Source organism: Erithacus rubecula (assembly GCF_903797595.1).
Source record: "Erithacus rubecula genome assembly, chromosome: 14".
NCBI lineage: Eukaryota > Metazoa > Chordata > Aves > Passeriformes > Muscicapidae > Erithacus > Erithacus rubecula.
The window spans coordinates 8,830,712-8,848,679 of NC_136666.1; the positions used below are offsets into that span (position 1 = coordinate 8,830,712).

The following is a 17,968-nucleotide window of genomic DNA, read 5'->3' on the forward strand; positions in this document are numbered from 1 at the left end:
GTCTGTACAGTTAAGAATCAGCAAATTAGAAAAATTGTCCTGAAATGCTGGAGGGAGGGAAAAGGCAGGAAGGCAGAGAGGAGGATGAGGAGGGACTAAGAGGAAGAGAGGGAAGGGGTTGGTAAAAGAGAGTTCATCCAGGGGCACTGCCCTGGCTTTGTGCCCATCACCTGCGGGCTGGCAAGGAGGGAGGGAGGCAAGGACGAAAAGGGAGGACTGATTTCACACATTCAGTGCATATCATACAACCAGGGCAAGGCTTTCTTCCCGGGGCTCCTCCCAGCCTAGACCCCTGCCCAGCAGCCCGAATCGTACTCACAGCGGGGTTACACTTCACTGCTTGACTGCTCGGGGGAAAGATACCTTTTCCTTTCTTTCTCTCTTTTTTTTTTCCCTTTCTTTTTAATTATATATATATATTTAAGTACTTTTTCTCCCTTTTTTTTTTTTTTTTTTTTTTTTTTTTAATATATAGTCTCACAATTTTCTGTAACAGCAGCTTCTTTCTGTATTGGTGTGGTAATTATAGAGAGAGATATCTATAAATATATATAAGCCAAACTGCCTTACAGGTTGTTGTTCTGTGGGATCTTTGTTGGTTTGCTTTTTTTTTGTTGTTGTTTTCAGTGTTGTATGTGTAGCAGGCACTTGAGTTTATATGAAGATGTTTGCTTGGGAGCTGAGGGGCAAAGGGTTTGGAAAGGGGAGAAGGAAGGAAGGACGGGGGGGAAGGAGCAGGGACTTCAAACAAGTGGCCACTGCTAGCCAAGGATGTCCAGGTAGATTGGTGTGGCCTTGCCCAGAGCATGGAGGATCTTGTAGATCTCCTTGATGTTGAGCCGTTGCTGAGGTTCCCTCTGCCAGCAGCCCAACATGATGTCATAAACCTCCTTGGGGCAGACTCGGGGCCTTTCCAAAACTCGGCCTTGGGTAATGCACTCAATGACCTAAAAGAAAGAAAGAAAAGAAACACTGAACACCAGCTGGGCAGTTTATGGAGGATGTCCTGTCTCTGATACTGCTTTTGGATGATGTGGCACCATTTGGTGAATGGGAGCACTGAAAAGCCAAATCTCAGATCTGCACATCCTCAATGCTCATCTCTTTGTTGACAATGATAATTTTACCATGAGAAGTTTGTCTCCATATGCAGTTTGTCAGATCCCAAAAACCTTCCCTGTTTGACACCTACCTACCTCAATGCACTCTCCAAAGAGAAGGTCACAAGCAAATGAAATAGGTTTTAATTTATGATGTCATTTTTTCCTGCTAAATGAAGAAGGAAAAAAAAATCTTACAATCCCCAAAGTACAGTAATATTTTGCACAGCTGAAATTATATTTTTCTTGTCTGAAAACCAAGCGTCCTTTCCATTGCAAAGCCCAGGAGAGGCTTATAAGGAAGAGTTCAGAGCATCTTTTCCGACATACTTCTCCTCTTTCTGACATAGAAAAGCAACTAAAGAATGAAATTTCATGTCAAATCACATCTGTGAAGGAGAAAAAAAAAAATTTACAATGCTATCACTCTGTTTTGGGTCACATCGGTGCTGCTAATGAGAAAAATGTGAGGTCCTGGATAACAGTGGAGTCACTTCGGAAAGATGCCATTGGAAAGGACTCCCCTAAGGGTCTCTTTGTGCATTGTTTACAGGAGGAATGAATGAAAAGGAAAGGGAAATATGAGTTTCCAGAGAGCTGCTATTACTGCCTGGCCTTCTTGGTTGGGGTTGATGAGTCCCAGCATTGCAGTGTGCGAGCAGCCTGCCACGCTCTGCAGATAAACACCAGTCCCAGGCTGTGTGTTCAGGGAAGCCACCCAGCAAGAGGTGTTTGGAGTTTATCATTTATGAATAGTAATGGTCCCACCACGCAGCTCAAGGGATACTTATCACTGTGCTGTTTGCATACAAATACAGAGGGGAGAGATTAGGACCCGCTGAAAGTGAGGAGAGCAAGACACAGCATGAAGAGAAGCCAGTATTGCTACAGAGCTGCTGGCTGCTCACTGTGGGGAGGAGGTGAGTTATGGTTCCTGTCAAGGCATCCTGGACATGCACAGGAGCCCTGAGCTGGGCTCTGTCTCTCCAGAGGAAAAGGAGAGAAGTTGATGGACTGGCTGAATGGTGTCCTGCCTCATCCCTCTGCTCAGAGAGGATTTCTCCCAGCCTTAAAAAAACCTGCAGAAAATGCTGTGGGGGAATGAGGCCATGCAGGTAGCACAGGAGGGAGTGGGCATCCCAGTCTTGCCAACACCAACACCCAGTAGGGGCAGTGCTAGGTCAGCCTGGTGCTTGCTCCTGGTGCAATCCTGGCAGCCAGAAGCTTGGCACAGGCTCACTGACCTGTCCCTCCACAGGTTCTGCCTCTCCATGGGGCTCTGGCACTGCATCTGGGCTGCCACAGGGGCTGATGCCACACCATCCAGGAGCTGGTGAGGTGTCAGTCCTCTGCAGCAACGTAGGTTCTGCCCATCCCTCCACAAACTGTTCAAAATGAGACTGATGAGAGCTAACATGGCTCCCTCCCATCAGGATACTGTAGTCAGCAGGCAGAAAGAAGTGGATACACCAACAGGTAAGGAAAGGATGATATTTTATCCCAGGGATGGTAGCAAACCAATACACCCTCAAGATTAAGGGTGGCTCTTTTCAGCCTTACTGCCCTGCAAAGGAAACTGAGGCAGAATGCCTGGGCAAAGCTGAGCTGTCACACTCCAGTGTGCCAATTGCTCGTGTTCAAGCTCCATGTGCTCGTTTGTGTGTGTTTGTATTTACCCTCACAGGGAAATGCAAGAGCAGCTCATTAAATAGCGTGACAAATAACTTCTGTCGCTGTCGATTCCATTGTTTGTGCCTCTAAAATGTTTGCGTGTGCTACTTTGGGATATGCAGTCAGGCCCCATTGAGCACACCAACGGGCAAGTATTAGAGCTGTAAAGCAACACCTTGGATTTGCCATCTCTGCAACTCACTTAATTAAGGGATCTGTACCCAGAAAGCAGAAAATGCACATTTTTCATTACAAAAGGTGAAATTTCTGAAATCCATTAGATACACAGTAGGATAAAAATGTTCAAGGTTCCCACACACTGCTATGTCAATGGATCTTTTTCCTCTTCTATAATACCTCCTGCTATTCCAAGCAAAAATCTTCCAATGCATTTCTGCTGATGTGCCTCAAACCTCAACAGTGACACCCTGCTAATCCCAGCCAGCCTTCCCTCAACATTTTTACAGTGCAGCCCTGTCCTGGTGGGCTGCAACTTTTGCTAGTCCAAGAAATAACAAGGGCAAACAAGCTCCATGGGTTCCACCCTCAGTGAACTGGGGCAAACCATATTATAGATATCCCAATGGCAAAAACCCCAAGGAAATGTGCCACATGTGATATATCAGATTTAAAACAATTTCTTTCAAACTGGAGCCTGCAGTGAGAGCTTTAGCTACAAAAGGAGAAACCAGGGAAAATTCAAGGCATGACTTAGATCCCAGCAATAATTTGGGTATCCCCAGTTCTGGCAGCACCCTGAGAGTTTATGAGATATGACAGATACATCAGGAACTTAGCAGCGAGGGGCTGAGGATTACCCAGTACATGGCTTTGGCAGAGCTCTTTGATTCCTGCAGACCTCAGTTTTCCCAGCTCTTAAACTGAGATAATGACACTTATCCTATGGCTTCACCATGGGAGTGCCAAGGAGGGGACGATCCATGTACTAATTTCTTTGCAAACAACCTGGAAAGGAGAGATGGCAGAAAAATACAGTTTTCAGCTGAGGTGTCTCAGCACTGTTGTACCTCTGTGTTTGAGAGCTGGAACCAGGGCTGCTTCCCATATGTGAAAATCTCCCAGAGGATCACCCCGAAGCTCCAGACGTCACTCTCTGTTGTGAATTTCCTGTACATGATGCTCTCCGGAGGCATCCAGCGGATAGGCAGCATGGTGTGTCCTCCAACCTGGGTGAGGACAAAGTGCAGGGAAATCTGAGTGGTGCCAGTCCTGGGGAAGGGGTCATAGAATCAGATCACTGAGTCAAGCTGCTGGCCCTATGCAGGACACCCCAATAATCACAGCATGAGCCTGAGAGCATTGTCCCAATGCTCCTTGAGCTCTGCCAGGCGTGGAGCTGTGAGCACTTCCCTGTGGAGCCTGTTCCAGTGCCTGAGCAGCCCATGTCATGTCAGCCTTGACATGATGTGCACAAACTCAGGGCCTCTCTGTGAGCTACAGCTGTTCCAAAAAGCTGGGCTGGCTCCTGCCTCCCCTACCACTTGTGGGTTTACCCACCAATCCCACCTGGTTAATGTGATGCATAGGGAGTGAAATGTATCAAGATAAATTACATCCTCTCCACCCAAAATGGGCTGGTAAGGCAATCAAATGCAAAATGCCAAGAACATACTCCAGCCCCACAGTCTGGTGAACCTGGACACAGAGCAAGAGTGGTCAGTAAAGCGTTTCAGGGCCTAATGTTGCATTTGAAGCTATAGGAGAGCAGAGAAAATTATAATGGAATGTAGTTTTTCGTGTAATGGAGAAGCAAAAGAGAGCTTTACTTAAAGAAACACTACACATATATAGGGTAGTTTGTGCAATACAGATAGAAAAGGCTTATTAGTCTAAGAGGGCAACACCTCTTTGAAAATATGCTTTCTCCAAAACATCATGTCTCTCATGCACCCTGCAGGTGCATAATCATTGTTATAATTTCTTGTCTTTGAGCAGCCTGAGAAACCCAAGGCCTCAAGGCTGCTTTTTCCCTGGTTCCCACCAGTATCCAACAATGCCTTAACACTCTGAGACACCCACCAGAGATGCAGCATGAGAGCTGTCCCTCTTCAGAAAGGTTCTCCAAAGCCCTGCACAGGCATCTGTGCATCACCTAATTGCATGAAAGGTTTTGCACTCACAAAACTGTGCTACAGGCGTTTTCAGAGAGTGCTTTCCATTTGTAAATGACTGCAGGTCCACGCTGCAAAAGGTGGTCTGTAGGTAAAGAACAGGCTCTTACAGGTAGGGATATGCCCATCACTTAGTGGAGGAAGGAAAGCCAGCCCCTTTGGAGAGTTTGGAGCTGGGTGTGTAAAACTGGGGTATGCCAAGCCACGGAAAGGCACTTCTCAGGTAAGAGTCAGCCCTTCTGTAAGGTACATGAATCCAGCAGGTACACAGGAGGCTTGCAGGATACATGCAAACAGTTTCAAAGCAGATGGATTTACCTTTGGATTCACTAGAGATTCCTAAACAAGTTTCTCTGAGCAGAACAAATTTTTTTCTGTTCTGTCCTTCTGCACAAGAAGCTCCATCTGTGGGGAAACAACTAATTGCTATGACCAACCAGTGCAGGAAGCAGCAGGGCTGCAAGTCTCCACACTTGTTTTCTGCTGAGGGTAAAGCATCTGAGGCTTTAGCAGTGATGAGAGAAGTGCTTTTGTGGAGCTGCTTGGAAGACTGCTTGTCTCATTAGGGACACCAGAAAAGCAGTGCTAATAACTTTGCAGCACTGCAGCTGAATCAAACAGGCAGAAATCTCTCTGGTCCCACGAAGGATGAGGGGGAAGGTGTCTGCTGTCTAGGACTCCAGCATGTGTGGCCATTCCAAGTAATGAGATTGTTGTGCTTGCTGGGATGAAAACATTTCTTTCACAAACAAAAGCTCTCCTCTGAGCTGCCAGTTTTTCCACAGGTTACTTTGACTGATTAAAGCAGAGCTAGTGTGGGGAAGGGTCAGCACAGGGACACTGCAGCGCTTGGAAGCAAGAGGAAGGTGTGTTGGAATAGGGTGTGAGAGGGGTAGGAGGCTCAGCTGGCTTTCTTCATGGAGGGGCTCAGATTTCTGTGGAGCTTGGCAGAATTTAGACTCAGATTTGCATTGTTGTACTCAAAGGGCTACAGACCAGCCCTATCCCTTACTCTGAAACAGACCCTCCCTCAAAAAAGAGGAGTTTTAAAAGTCTCAAGCAGATTTTTCTTTCCTCAGTGCAGATGCTTGATGATAAAAAGCTCACTGCAGCTCCACACCTCCTGTTTAGAGGCAGCTTGGCTGCCGTGGTCTCAGCTTGCTGCTCTGAGCTCCCAAGAATGTTCCGCCGTAATGGAAATGGAAATGGAAATAAGCTTTTCTTTGTTTGTTCCTTCGAAACCCTGGCTGCAAATTTAGCTCTTCCCTTCATTCCTAGCTTTTACAAGTTGCTTCCTCTTCTTGCAAAGGGCTCTGAGGAAACGTTATAAGCAGAACAGGACATACATCAAACTTGATTGTTGCAAAAACTGTTTTGTGCTAATGCTTATTTTATTCTCCTTTAAGTAGCACTAACTCTTCAGTTTTCCAGCAATCTCAAGATGATTACTTGTTGAGAAGCTCTCTACATTTGCAATATCCTGAATATTTCAGGACCATTTGCGATTACAGGTAGCACAATGCACTGAGCACAGTTAAGTCCCTTTTGCACAGGTCTCAGAGCAGTTCAGGATGTGTGAACCAGGCCCTCAGCTTACACAGACAGTATCACAGCAGCCCTGCTCCACTGGGAGGGTCCTGATTTACACCACTCGAGGATCTGGCCCTGAGAGCAGAGCAGAGAAGCCAGTAGTGCCATCTCAGTTCTAATAAGCTAAAATAAAGTCAAGGTCTTAGATCTCCTCTGGACACACCCTGTGAACATCTGCCAGCAAAATTACATACACAGTCAAGAGCTGTCCCAAGGATGTGACAAAACAACCTTGGCTTAGCTCATAGGTTGAAGTTCAGAAGCTGCCAAAGCATTCCTCCCAGCCATGTGAGACACAGACTTTACTACAAATTAACCTCAGAATAATTAATAATCAAATTAATTTGGGGAAGAAAATTCAAACAAGCAATTCCCAGAAATTTGTAGATCCCAAAACACAGCCCAGCTATGCTCAGAGATGCGAAGGTGCTCCTTGCAGTCACCCTTTGCATCTCAAACAGGGTTCCACATTTTTGAGAGCAAAGATTAAGCCTTGCACTCACCAGCCATAAGCAGAACAGGCATCAATTAAACTCTTCCATAAACCAACTCCAATGTCTAACCTAGCACATAAGGCTGACTATTACACTTTAAAGGATTGCCTTTGACTATCCCTTACTGCTTCCCTTGCAAACTGATTAGGATTAAAATTCCCATTTCACAGATGAGAAAACAGATGCAGGAAGGCAGGAAAGGCCCTGCTCCAAAGCTGTTCAGTAAGTGAACACCAAGTCCTCCTGGTCTGCAGTCAGCCATACCCTGTTATTTGATGATGTAGCAAAATGATTTAGAGCTGAGCACAGAGGGATTGTGCTTGTGATGACACAGGAAGCAGAGTGTGTCCAGGGTGACAGAAATCCTTTGCATAACGTGTAGTGATTGTGAGCTGTGTTCTGCCACTGTAGACTGGCACGTGATCCCCACAGCTACATACTTGTTTTACAGGACCAGCCATTGCCAGAAGCATAAAAGCAAAATGATGCTATTAAATCAGGCTGAAAAAAGGGTGCTGTTTTCTTCTTTTGCAAAGGCAGCTTACAAGGCATATCCTTGGCTTTGGAAAGAATCATTACCATGCCTTTAGGGAGAAGGTGAAAGTTTATTTCAGCCTGTGCTTGCTCAGAGCTGGGTCTAGCAGGCTTCAGAAAAGTGACCATGCAGGACTGGTGTTAAGAGCATGCTACTTCTGAGTCTTCTCTGAAACAGCCATGTCATCTTCCCACACCATCTTCTCCATTTCTCTGGGGTGCTAGGGAAGGGAGAGCCCTGCTAGATGGTAGGCTCACCTTCCCCAAGGGTAAAATGTCCTGAAACAGTGGCATTACAGCATCTCCCCTGGAGACACTCCATAGCTTGGAAGAGGGCTCTGCTTGCAAGCAAATAAGACAAGTAAATCCTCTTCTGCTCCTCTCTTTAAATCCTATGATGCTGCCAAGCTTGCCCTTTTGCCTTGTTATTTTAATGCTTCACAGACCTGCAGACTGGCCTCTTTATCCCATTGCCATGGCTGTCTAGCTTTGTTTGACATTTTTAGCTAACTTTCTCTCCCTAGATCAACTCCCCATACCCATACTGACACAGTTATTCCCACTGCTCTGCTCTTTCCATTCACAATGCCATCCTGGTAATAAATAGAGCAATCAGTGCATATCCTCTGAGCAGCCAAAGTTTTCTTCCTCTTCAATTCAAGATTGCAGTATCACCAACTCTGTCCCTTTCTAGTGGATGCTCCCAAGGGCATGACCTGATCCACAGCCCTGTATTTCTGATACTCCAGGACACCTGGCCCCTGATCTGAAGCCTCATTACACATCCAAGCCCAAGGACTTGCAAGATAGCCAGCCACTCCCTCTGAGCAGCTTATTGCAGGATTAGATATGAACCTCAGGGAGCTGGGGGAGGTTCATGAAAGGCCAGCATTAATGGCCATTAGGGAGAGAGATAATTACTTAATGCTAGTACAGCACTTTGAGGATGTAAAGCTATATAAGTGCTATGTACAAGTAGTATTATAAGGCTTGAGGTTTGTCTGCTACCAAGAAAAGCTGGTGTCTGGGGGAAAAGTTCTCCTTGTCCCAGCTTTCTGAATGACATCCAGCTGATTAGGAAAGGAAAAGATGACATGGTATCCCCTGGTGAGTCTGACAGTACAGCAGCAGGTAGTGGAGCAGCAGTGCTCAGAAAAGACTGTGCAATAAATCCACAGTTTGGGCCACCAGCAGAGATAACCTGGAAATCAAAACCAGAGTAGGGCTGAAAACCCTCATGCAAATTTAGGACTGGTGGGAATACAGACACTAGCACGTGAAAGGCAGCTTTTGAGTGGGATGCCCTGTTTTTCCCCTTCCCAGGTCACATACCAGCACCAGGGCTGCAGCCCAGAGCAGCATTCAAAGGGGAACTACTGAGCCATCTTTTCTACACCCACAGCTGGAAGGTACCTCCATGGATCTCAGCTCAGAATGGGATTTGGTCTCCAGCATTCTCTCAGCCTGTGGGGTTTTTTTGTTTTGTGCAGTTTCCTTTGCAATGTTGAAATAAAAAGCAAACAAGACAAACAAACCAAAACAAAACAACAAAAATAAGCCCCAGTGCTTTTGTTTTCCTTGGTCATTTGACATTTGCTTTCCAAGGTCATTTGACACCTTTCCTCCTGCTTCTGATACATTTGATGGAGGCTCGGCTCCTGCTCCTGCCTTGGGAAGATCACAAGAACTACTGTAGGTGTCTTTTTATCATGCAGCATTATTTGAACTTGCCATTTTTGTGCAGGAAGTGGAGACCTTTGAGTTTGTACAGAATCACATAGCAGTAGTGCAGACCTTAGCACCAATCCTCTCCAGGAAATTCCACTCAACACTCAATCCACTCAGCCTAGGGATAGGGCACACATTCTCTGATTGCCATCTCTGTTCCTGATGCTGTAGGTGGATCTTCTTTTATTGCAGACCTGGGATGGCATCCCAGGCTGGACCACACCAAATCATGTCCCTTAGAGCTCAGCACTAGGAGCTGGGTGATCCAGCTCTGAGCCTTCCCTCAGCACCCAGCTGTAAGTCCCCATCAGGACATGCTGATTCCTGCTGCAGGCAGGATGTGTTGTTAATTCAGCAGCTCTGGACAGCTTTGTATGAATAAGAGCCACAGGTGGCTCTCAGGGTCATCTGAGAGGATGTAAGGGCAAAATAAAAAAAGCAATGAAAGCAAGAAGGAGGAAAAGCTGCTCTGTTTGGCTAAGTTGAGCTCTTGGAGAAAAACAAACAGAACTGCTGTAGATTGTGCCTCTGTGAGTCAATGTTTGTCAGTTCAGGTTGGGGCACAAGGAGATGACTTCTCAGGGTGATGCAAAGAGCAGCACATGCTCCTGGCTGGAGATCCAGGAGGAGACACTCCTTCCTTGCCTTCAGCCTGGATCCAGTTGCACTGAGAAATTTTTCAGATGTGCCAGTATTTTGCCTCTGTGAGTCCTGACAGATTCCTGGGTACCTTTTACAAAGCAGAAGGATTAACTCTGACATTCCAGACAGAGCTGAGCTTTGCTGAACCTTAGCTGTCCCCACTTCATAGTTTCAACTGTCACCTTAGTAGGCTCTTAAGTACCCAAGTTTAGATCAGAGGCTGTGAATTTAACTGCAAATTATGACTGGATGTGATTCCCAAGTGCTTTATCTGTAATTTCCTTTCAGCTTATCCAGGAAGAAAGGTCCTAGCTATATCTAAGACTGCACCATTGCCAGAATTACTCTGGCCTCTAAAAATCCCCAGGGTGTTCTCCTGATGGAAAGATATCATATGTTATGGCTGCACCAGCCCACGGGCTGAACCTCTTCCAAGTGACTCAAAAGCCATCACAGCCCTGTCCTTGCCTTCACCTGTCCTACCTTTGCAGTCACTGCTGTCATAGCCAGTGCTGAAGGTGAAATTAAACACTCAGCAAACAACAAAAAGCTTCCATCAAACTTTTCAACTTACTAGACTGTGAACTCAGCACACTCCAGTCTCCGGGAGCAGCAGATGTGATCCTCTCACAATTCTCCCTGGCTACACCAACCATCCCCTCCATTGCAGGCTCTGGCAGTGCCACAGCAAAAGGCTGGCTGTCTGCCTCCCTGCATGCCAGCAAACAAAGACATCTCACAGCAGTTTTCTAGGGATTTTTTGAGATTTACATAATGCAGAAATCAACCTGGAGCTGTTTCTCCTCCTTGCGTGGAGCTGTGCTGGGTGTCGCAGTATTGCTCAAGGAAAGGGACATGCTGGCTGTCTGCTGCTAGAGGTGAGAAGATTGGATTTATCCAGAGAGAACATGGGAAAAGGAACCAAATGTCCCTGCCATGAGGTGATGTAAGGAGCCAGATGGACTTGTTCAGGAGCAGGAAACACTGACCAGGCAGGGTTAATGCGAAACCGAGAAAAGGGTGAGAGCTTCCTGCTGTCAGTAGGACTGTTTGGCAAGGGACTGTTTGTTCCCCCTAGATGCACATACTGTGTTTAAACATGAGCCTAAAAATAAAACCTGTCATTGACATTGTTTTTCCTTACTTCATTTAACAATCTAGTTGCTTTATGACCTGTAATTCTGAATCACGTTGAATCAAGCAGTGTAATTTGCAAGCAGGGACAGCGGCCTTTCCCCCCCTACCCCTCATCTCTGCTCCACTGAGTGTGTTTTAATCCCACGGTTTTCAGCATTCCTAATGAGCCATTAACAAGCTGCCAATTACTTATGCAAATGAGGGAGGGCAGACATGGAGGGGTGGCTGTAGCTAGAGGTAAATTCTGCTACCTCAAAATGGTCTCAGATAAATCACTGCTGCTCTAAGAGCAGCCTGTGCCCAAGAGTCCTCTCAGCCATGTTATCTACTGTCTAAGAATGCCAGAGGTAATGCAGAGCATGGTTAAGACAAGGGAAACAGAGGAGAAATTGCACATATATTTTTAATTATGTTTGCCAATAATCTGCTTGGCATGCACCTTACTACAATTCACTCTTCACCTTTTCTTCCCAAAACTCAAAGCACCTGCACTCACTGCTTGGAAACAATCAGCCTGCAGAGGAATAGCCAGTTCCATGTTCATCTGAGTAAAAACCCCAGAAGCCATGATCTCCTACACCAGGATATAAACTGGCAGAAACCCCACCCATGCCTTATTCAGCTGGGGGGTGGCGGGAGCAGAAGAGCTGTAGTTTGTAAAACATGTAGTAAAGAGGTCAGCGAGGGCACCAACAGCTCCTGGCAGGCCCTAAACCCTTGTCCTAAAGGTTGCTGCCAGAGCCTTCCCAGCTGAAGGAGAGATGACCAAACTGGGCCACCTACTGAAAGCTTCTTGTGGCCCAGAATGACACAGCCCCACACTAGGAACTCAGAGAGCAAAGTGGTGTGCTGGGGAAGGATTCTCTGGTCAGCTTCCCAGGAGTCCCTGGAGTTCCCTGCTCAGCTGTGGGTGGGCAGTGGGCAGCTGTGGACCTGTGTGTGCAGGTGGAAGTCCTCTGCATCACAGGCTCAACGTCATCATGGCCAGTGAAAAGTTAACTTTCTCATGGCCACTGCCCAGGTAACAGCAGGAGCTGGGAATGCCACTACATCTATTCAAACTACAGCCTCCAGATAGTTTGTTAGGCACCTTACAGATGTAGCAGTTGTCTCCACAAGGCTGGAGACCCTTCCTTCAGAACACACTTTCCTGCTCAGTACCCATGAGACAACAATCGGTTCCAGATTTAAAGGGGAACTGGAGTCTGCAAAGACTGCTTGTGCCAACAGAAACTGTCCATGAATGATCTGCATTATCATTTTTCTGGTAATGCTACAAAGTGTTTAATAGCTTGTAAGCTAATCAGATAAAAGTTAAGCCATCATGATGCAAGAAACACGTGCATCAGGATTCTGTTCTTTTGGCCATGCGGAGAATGAAAATCAACCCAGTTTCTGGCTTTGGGAAGGAGGAAAAATATTTGCCCAATAAATCTTAACCTGGTGGTATAAAAGCCAAGTCTGAGAAATGTAGCTTAGGAAATAGCAGCAATAAAGAACCTGCATGTGTGATCACTCCATGCTGAAATGCTTTCAGATGGGTATCTCATCATCTCCCTTTCCATCGTGTCTCTCTCTGTCCTGCCAGTCCCTCCCCTCCCAATAACCAACAACACTCATCTTTGTCTGCAGCCAAAGCCATTCCTGACTGAGGACTACACAAGATGTAGATAAGGCTCCATTACTTCTGGATACTGGATAATCAGTTCAACTGCCTTAGCATTAATCATGATAATATTCAAAATTCATTAGGCTAGATTGTTTGGAAATCTATTTGTTGTTAATGTCAGATTCGCTGAGCATCGGCCTGGCAGCATACAGACAGAAAACTGATACAAGCCAGGGCATGCCACCTCTCTATGAAAGCATTCCCTTTTTTATGTGTGGCTAGACTGTGATGTGGCAGCTCCTGCCTGGTTTATGTTTTGTGAATCTTGTCAAGAGCAGTAGAACACCATGAGCACATCATGCTGCCAGTTTGTTGATCAATGAACAGCTACAAAAGTATATATAGCTGCATATATAGTATACAGTTAATAACACATACAACATATACAGTGGAGTTTTTAAGGGGGAACCTAGACACTCAGATCTGTACCCACAAATCTTAGTGATTTTGTATCTAAAACCTGGACAAGCAACCCAGAAACTTTTATGTACAAGCATGGTATGGAGGTACAAAAATAGAAAGTGTTTTAAAAATTAAAAACTGTCCCTTGCTTTCCTGAATACTAACAGCACTTTAGATAAAGCATGGGGCCTTACTGCTTTACCAAGATGAAAATCTTTCAGGAATAAAACAGCTGGATCATTTCTTGTCACCAGTTTCATGTACCAGTTGAGGATTCCTCCAAACACTGCACTTCCTAATGGTCTCTTTGGCCCATTTAGGCGTTCTGGGTATTGTTGCTTTCCTTCAGGTGTGGGTTCTCACCCTCTAGCTGAACAGTGGTTTCTCAGCAGGGAAACATCTCAGAAATACAGCCCAACATCACAAGATACATAGGATTTCTCTCCTAATGAAGGCATTGCAGGCACAGATGGCATCTCAGATAAACAGGCTGAAAGTGTGTTAGAATAAAGAGCTCATCATCGGAGGCTGCAGTGTCACACCTACTAATGATGTGATTAAACCCATCAGTGCTGGTGGGAAATGTGTTCCAGCTCTGGCACTGCTGAATGAAACACTGCATTTCATGGCAGGGAAGACCCCAACCTGCACCCCCCACCCTCCATCAGTCAGAGCTCTGGGGACACGCTGGGGATAGTGATGTTCATGGCCAAATTTCCAGAGACCTAAACCAGGGAAGTTGCCATGGACATCTCCTTCCTGTGCCTGCCTCCAGCTGTCCAAAGATGGCAAGTAGGGAAGAGGCTGCAGATGGTAATAAGAACCCAAAAGGGACAGGCAGAGAAGAGGACAGTGACACACCTGTCTGAGTACTGCTGCCATGGGAGAACAGCAGTGGCACCAGGGAGGAGAAGAAATAAAACCACCAACAGCCAAAATGGTGATGTGCTGATGGTGACTCTGGGGTTGGGCTGTAGAATTCTGCTGGCAAACCAGCTAAATTTTAAATATTTGAAGGAATCAAACTTTGCATTCTCTTCTCTGTTTTGCCATCTATGACTTTCTGTGCACTGAAGTTCCCTCCATTCTCTGTCAAGCTGTCCAGATGCCCTGAGTAGGACAGAGCTGCTGCAGTCCCATGCATTTCAAGCACTGTGTTAAAATTCTTCCTCCCTGCTTTATTTAGCCAGGAGCATAAATAAATTAGCAAACCCACAAACACAGGAACCTGCTTCCCAGATGCCATTAGAGCCCTTGAGCACTAAGTGGCCATCACAGATATCACCAGTTACCTTCTGCTTCCCTTCCTGCAGCCAGCCAGACCCTCCACCCCACCAGCCCTGCTGGGGCCACTGCACAAACCCAGCACTTGGTAGGACACATCTGACTGGTTTTGCCCTAATACAGGACAGATCCTAGATAGCCAGCTCTCCAAGCAGGCCAGTTTTCCTAGAAGAGTCTCTAGCCACCAGCTCTCCATTAGGGTTAGCCACAAGCGGAAGGACGGAAGGGGAAAGTGAATGCAAAAACCGCTAATGCTCTGCCGTGTCAGAAAGGATGGATGACCCCTGCAGACATATGCTGAGCAGACAGGACAGTCCTCAATTATGTCACTGCTGGAGCATTTACTCCAAGGATAAATGTGACTACAGATGCTGGGCTTAAAGCCTTGGCTGCTTTTGCTCCTCTGGATAAGCCACTCTGGTTCAGGAGTGTTAGAGGTGTGTGTGCACCGTGCCCTGGCAATGACACGCATCTGCCTGGGAAAATACAGGGGAGAGAAGAGCTGAAAAAAAAAACCCCATTAAATTTCATTCTTCTCCCTTTTCTTTGTGAGAGCAGGCCCTAAAGGATTTGCTAAGGTATTGATGGGTACCAATCCATATATCCCAGTGAACAACCCACAGCCTCCCTCAGGAAATCACAAACAAATCTTGAGTACACAATGGAAATTTCCTGCTTGCCACACTGATTTTCCCCACTCTCATCCTCACCGCATTATCCCTGTGCTAACTTCTATACACTCCTCTCAACATTTTCTAACCTTCAAGCTCACAACTTTGTAAATATTTGCAATCAGGTAGCACATCTCCCCACTCTGGTCATTCTTTAATTATTTACATACATTCTATCCTTCCCATCCTCAGTAATCAATGGCTTCACACTGTCTTTGTTTCTGCCTCACCTCTTCAGAAGCTGCTCACTGTATGGATGCTCTTAGTGGGGCTGAACTGGGGACATGTGACTATGTAATAAAAGAGTATTTAAGCTAATGATTGCTGTAGAAACACACACTTTGCTGTTTAACTTGGGTTCTTTACATGGAGGGCTTCAGAACAGCATTTGTTTCACTGGCTCACTGAAAGCCAGAAATTCCGGGGAGCTGCCACAGAAAAGAGACTGTGCTTGGCTTGACAAGGGCATGGTTTATAAAGACAAAATGCAACGTGGCCTGGGGCGGGCACAATCTCACTTTACAGCACTACTTGCTGTATATTGATCAGAATGGGCTTGGTGCTTTATTAGCCACTCAGGAGATGCAATGAGCTGCCACTGGAATTTGTGCTTGGTAATCAAAGGCATTTGTCATTCTTCCAAATGCTCTGTGGGTAGGTGTTTGATTTGGGTGCACATGAGAAATGGAGGAGAGCAATCTGGAGCAAGAGGCATTGTCCTGATCCACTGCAGCATCCTCCATGGACACCATCCTGTGGGATGGACAGGGTCTCTGGCTCAGCACTGGCAAAGATGTCCCTGGTGACACTTGAAGAGCAAAATCCTTTTGCCTTTCAGCTGCCTGGCACACAGAGCTCCCTCACAGCCCTCCTTTCTGTTTTGGCTTTCCTGCATTTCCTAGACAAACTGCTCTGTTTTTCTTTTTTTCCCGCTCCCTTTCTCTGACAAGTACAGGTGGCCTTGCTGCCCTCTCATTGCACCTCCCCCAGCTTGAATTTTAAACTATTTAACAGCTTTAAATGCACCTAATGAGGCTTCAGGCTGCACTTTGCTGCCATCCCTCTGCTTCTCTGGCACCAGGAAGAAGAGTGGTTTGGAAGCCTATCACGGACTTCCCTGTGTTGGAGGTCTAATTACACAGCAACTGGTGACCTTGTAAGTACAGGGTAATCTGCTGTGTAATACCAGGGTAAATGATCCCAGTACTCCTGTCTTTTCCACTGCAGCCTTCCACAGAGATGGAAATACAGCCAGTTAAATGGTAATTAATCTTTGAACCATTTGACACTCAACCAAGGCGGTGAGGAATAACCAGCAGAAGCCTGCTGGCTGTGCAGGACAAGAGATTGAGGAGCCAGTTCTCTGGGAGTGTGCAGGGACACCTAACCAAAGGGACTGCCTTGTCACCTGGCCTCTCTGGAGCCAGCTGCCAGAGGAGTGGGAATGGGCTGCCTTCTCAGAGCTGGATGCAGCTGTCTCCTGCCTGTTAGGCAGCAGTTATTTGGAGAGACACATCCAGAGTCATCTGCAGGAGGAAGGGGACACCAGGGGCATGTGGATGCCCGAGGGGAACAGGCACCTGTGCTGTCAGTGGGAGGGGAATGGAGCCAGAGGTTCTGAGCAGCTCAGCCGTGCTGGGGATGAGCTGTCTGCAGCACTGCCTTACCCTGACTGCAAGGGAGGTGGGTGGGAACAGCACCAACGCTTTCCTCTCAAACCATCCCAACCAGCCAGGCACAGACACAGGCATTCACCCTGCAAAACTCCAGGAAAATCAGCCAAGAGATCCATTTTCTCCCTCCCCACTGTGAGATGCATTTAATTCCCTCCCACACTAACAGCCTGCTGCCCTGGGGCTGGGGGTGTCTGTCTGACCCTTGCTACCTTCACAGCACCAAAATATATTTGCATTCATTTCAGACCCACTGACATCATTCCCTCTGAAGACCTGCAGTTTTTTATGGTGAGCACAGTAATGATTTTCAGATTATAGACTAATAAAATATTTTAATTTGCTCGGCACATTAAGGTGGGCACTATATGATTATTATGACATTTAAATAGTGCTTTAAAAAAAGGAGGCTGAGAGGGTCTGCTTGCATTTATTTTCCAAGCACGAGCACTGAAATAGAAACTTAAAATCCCACATGTGGGTACCAAGCTCTGATACCTCCCCTCAGTGCCTGCTTCACTTGAATACCTGCCAAGTTAAATAAGCAAACATAGCATTGCAGTGTCCTAGTTCCAAACCTGGTTTTGGCAAAGGAACCCTCCTCTTTAGTCACTCTGGCCATGCTGTGCAGCAGTGGCCTGAGCTAAGCACCACCTCCATGTGCCATCAGATCACAGCTGGGCTGGCTCATCACACCTGGTGGTAACACTGAGTTCTTACACTTGAGCCTGTACTCACCAATTTCTCCCCTCTGTCCATTCATTGTGTATTAAGAGGAACTTACTGGGCAAGTCATGGGTTTAGTGCATCCCAGCATTTTCATGGCATGCAATGTACCCTGCAGGCTGCTGCAGCAGCCACCTTCCCCTGCCTGGGGAGCACTTGCATGGTTTGGAGTCAATCAGACTGCACTGCACAAAGCAGGGGCATTTTGGAGGGGGAAAGTTGAAGCACCATGGGTTGGTATGGCTGATAGCTCTAGAATTCCTTTCCTAATCTGCAAAACAGGACAATGAAATCCCACCCTTGGAAGTGCTCAAGACCTGGATGAGGCTTTGAGCCACCTGGTCCACTGGAAGGTGTCCCTGCCCACGGCAGGGAGGGAGACTGGATGTCCTTAATGTCCCTTTCAACCCAAACAATTCCATGATTCTGTGAACACACTGACTTCTCAAAAATGCTGCACAGGTAATGGCTTGTACAGTGAAGTTATAAATGGCAGGGAAAAGCCTGTCAGCAGA

The 17,968-nt window shown here is 46.6% G+C and overlaps 1 protein-coding gene across 2 annotated transcripts in view; it reads right to left on the bottom strand.

Moving 5' to 3' along the window:
• Window positions 1-381: 381 nt before the first annotated feature.
• NTRK3 (neurotrophic receptor tyrosine kinase 3) overlaps window positions 382-17,968 on the bottom strand; it is a 203,061-nt gene continuing 185,474 nt past the window's right edge. Inside the window, exons 17-18 of one of the 2 annotated variants that reach the window (XM_079317834.1) lie at window positions 3,800-3,958; window positions 382-947 (exon numbers count right to left, since the gene is read on the bottom strand). In XM_079317834.1, coding sequence (XP_079173960.1) covers window positions 762-947; window positions 3,800-3,958 — 345 coding nt within the window. In that variant the 3' untranslated portion in view covers window positions 382-761. The remainder of the gene's footprint in view (window positions 948-3,799; window positions 3,959-17,968) is intronic. The other variant, XM_079317835.1, reaches the window with a different exon arrangement.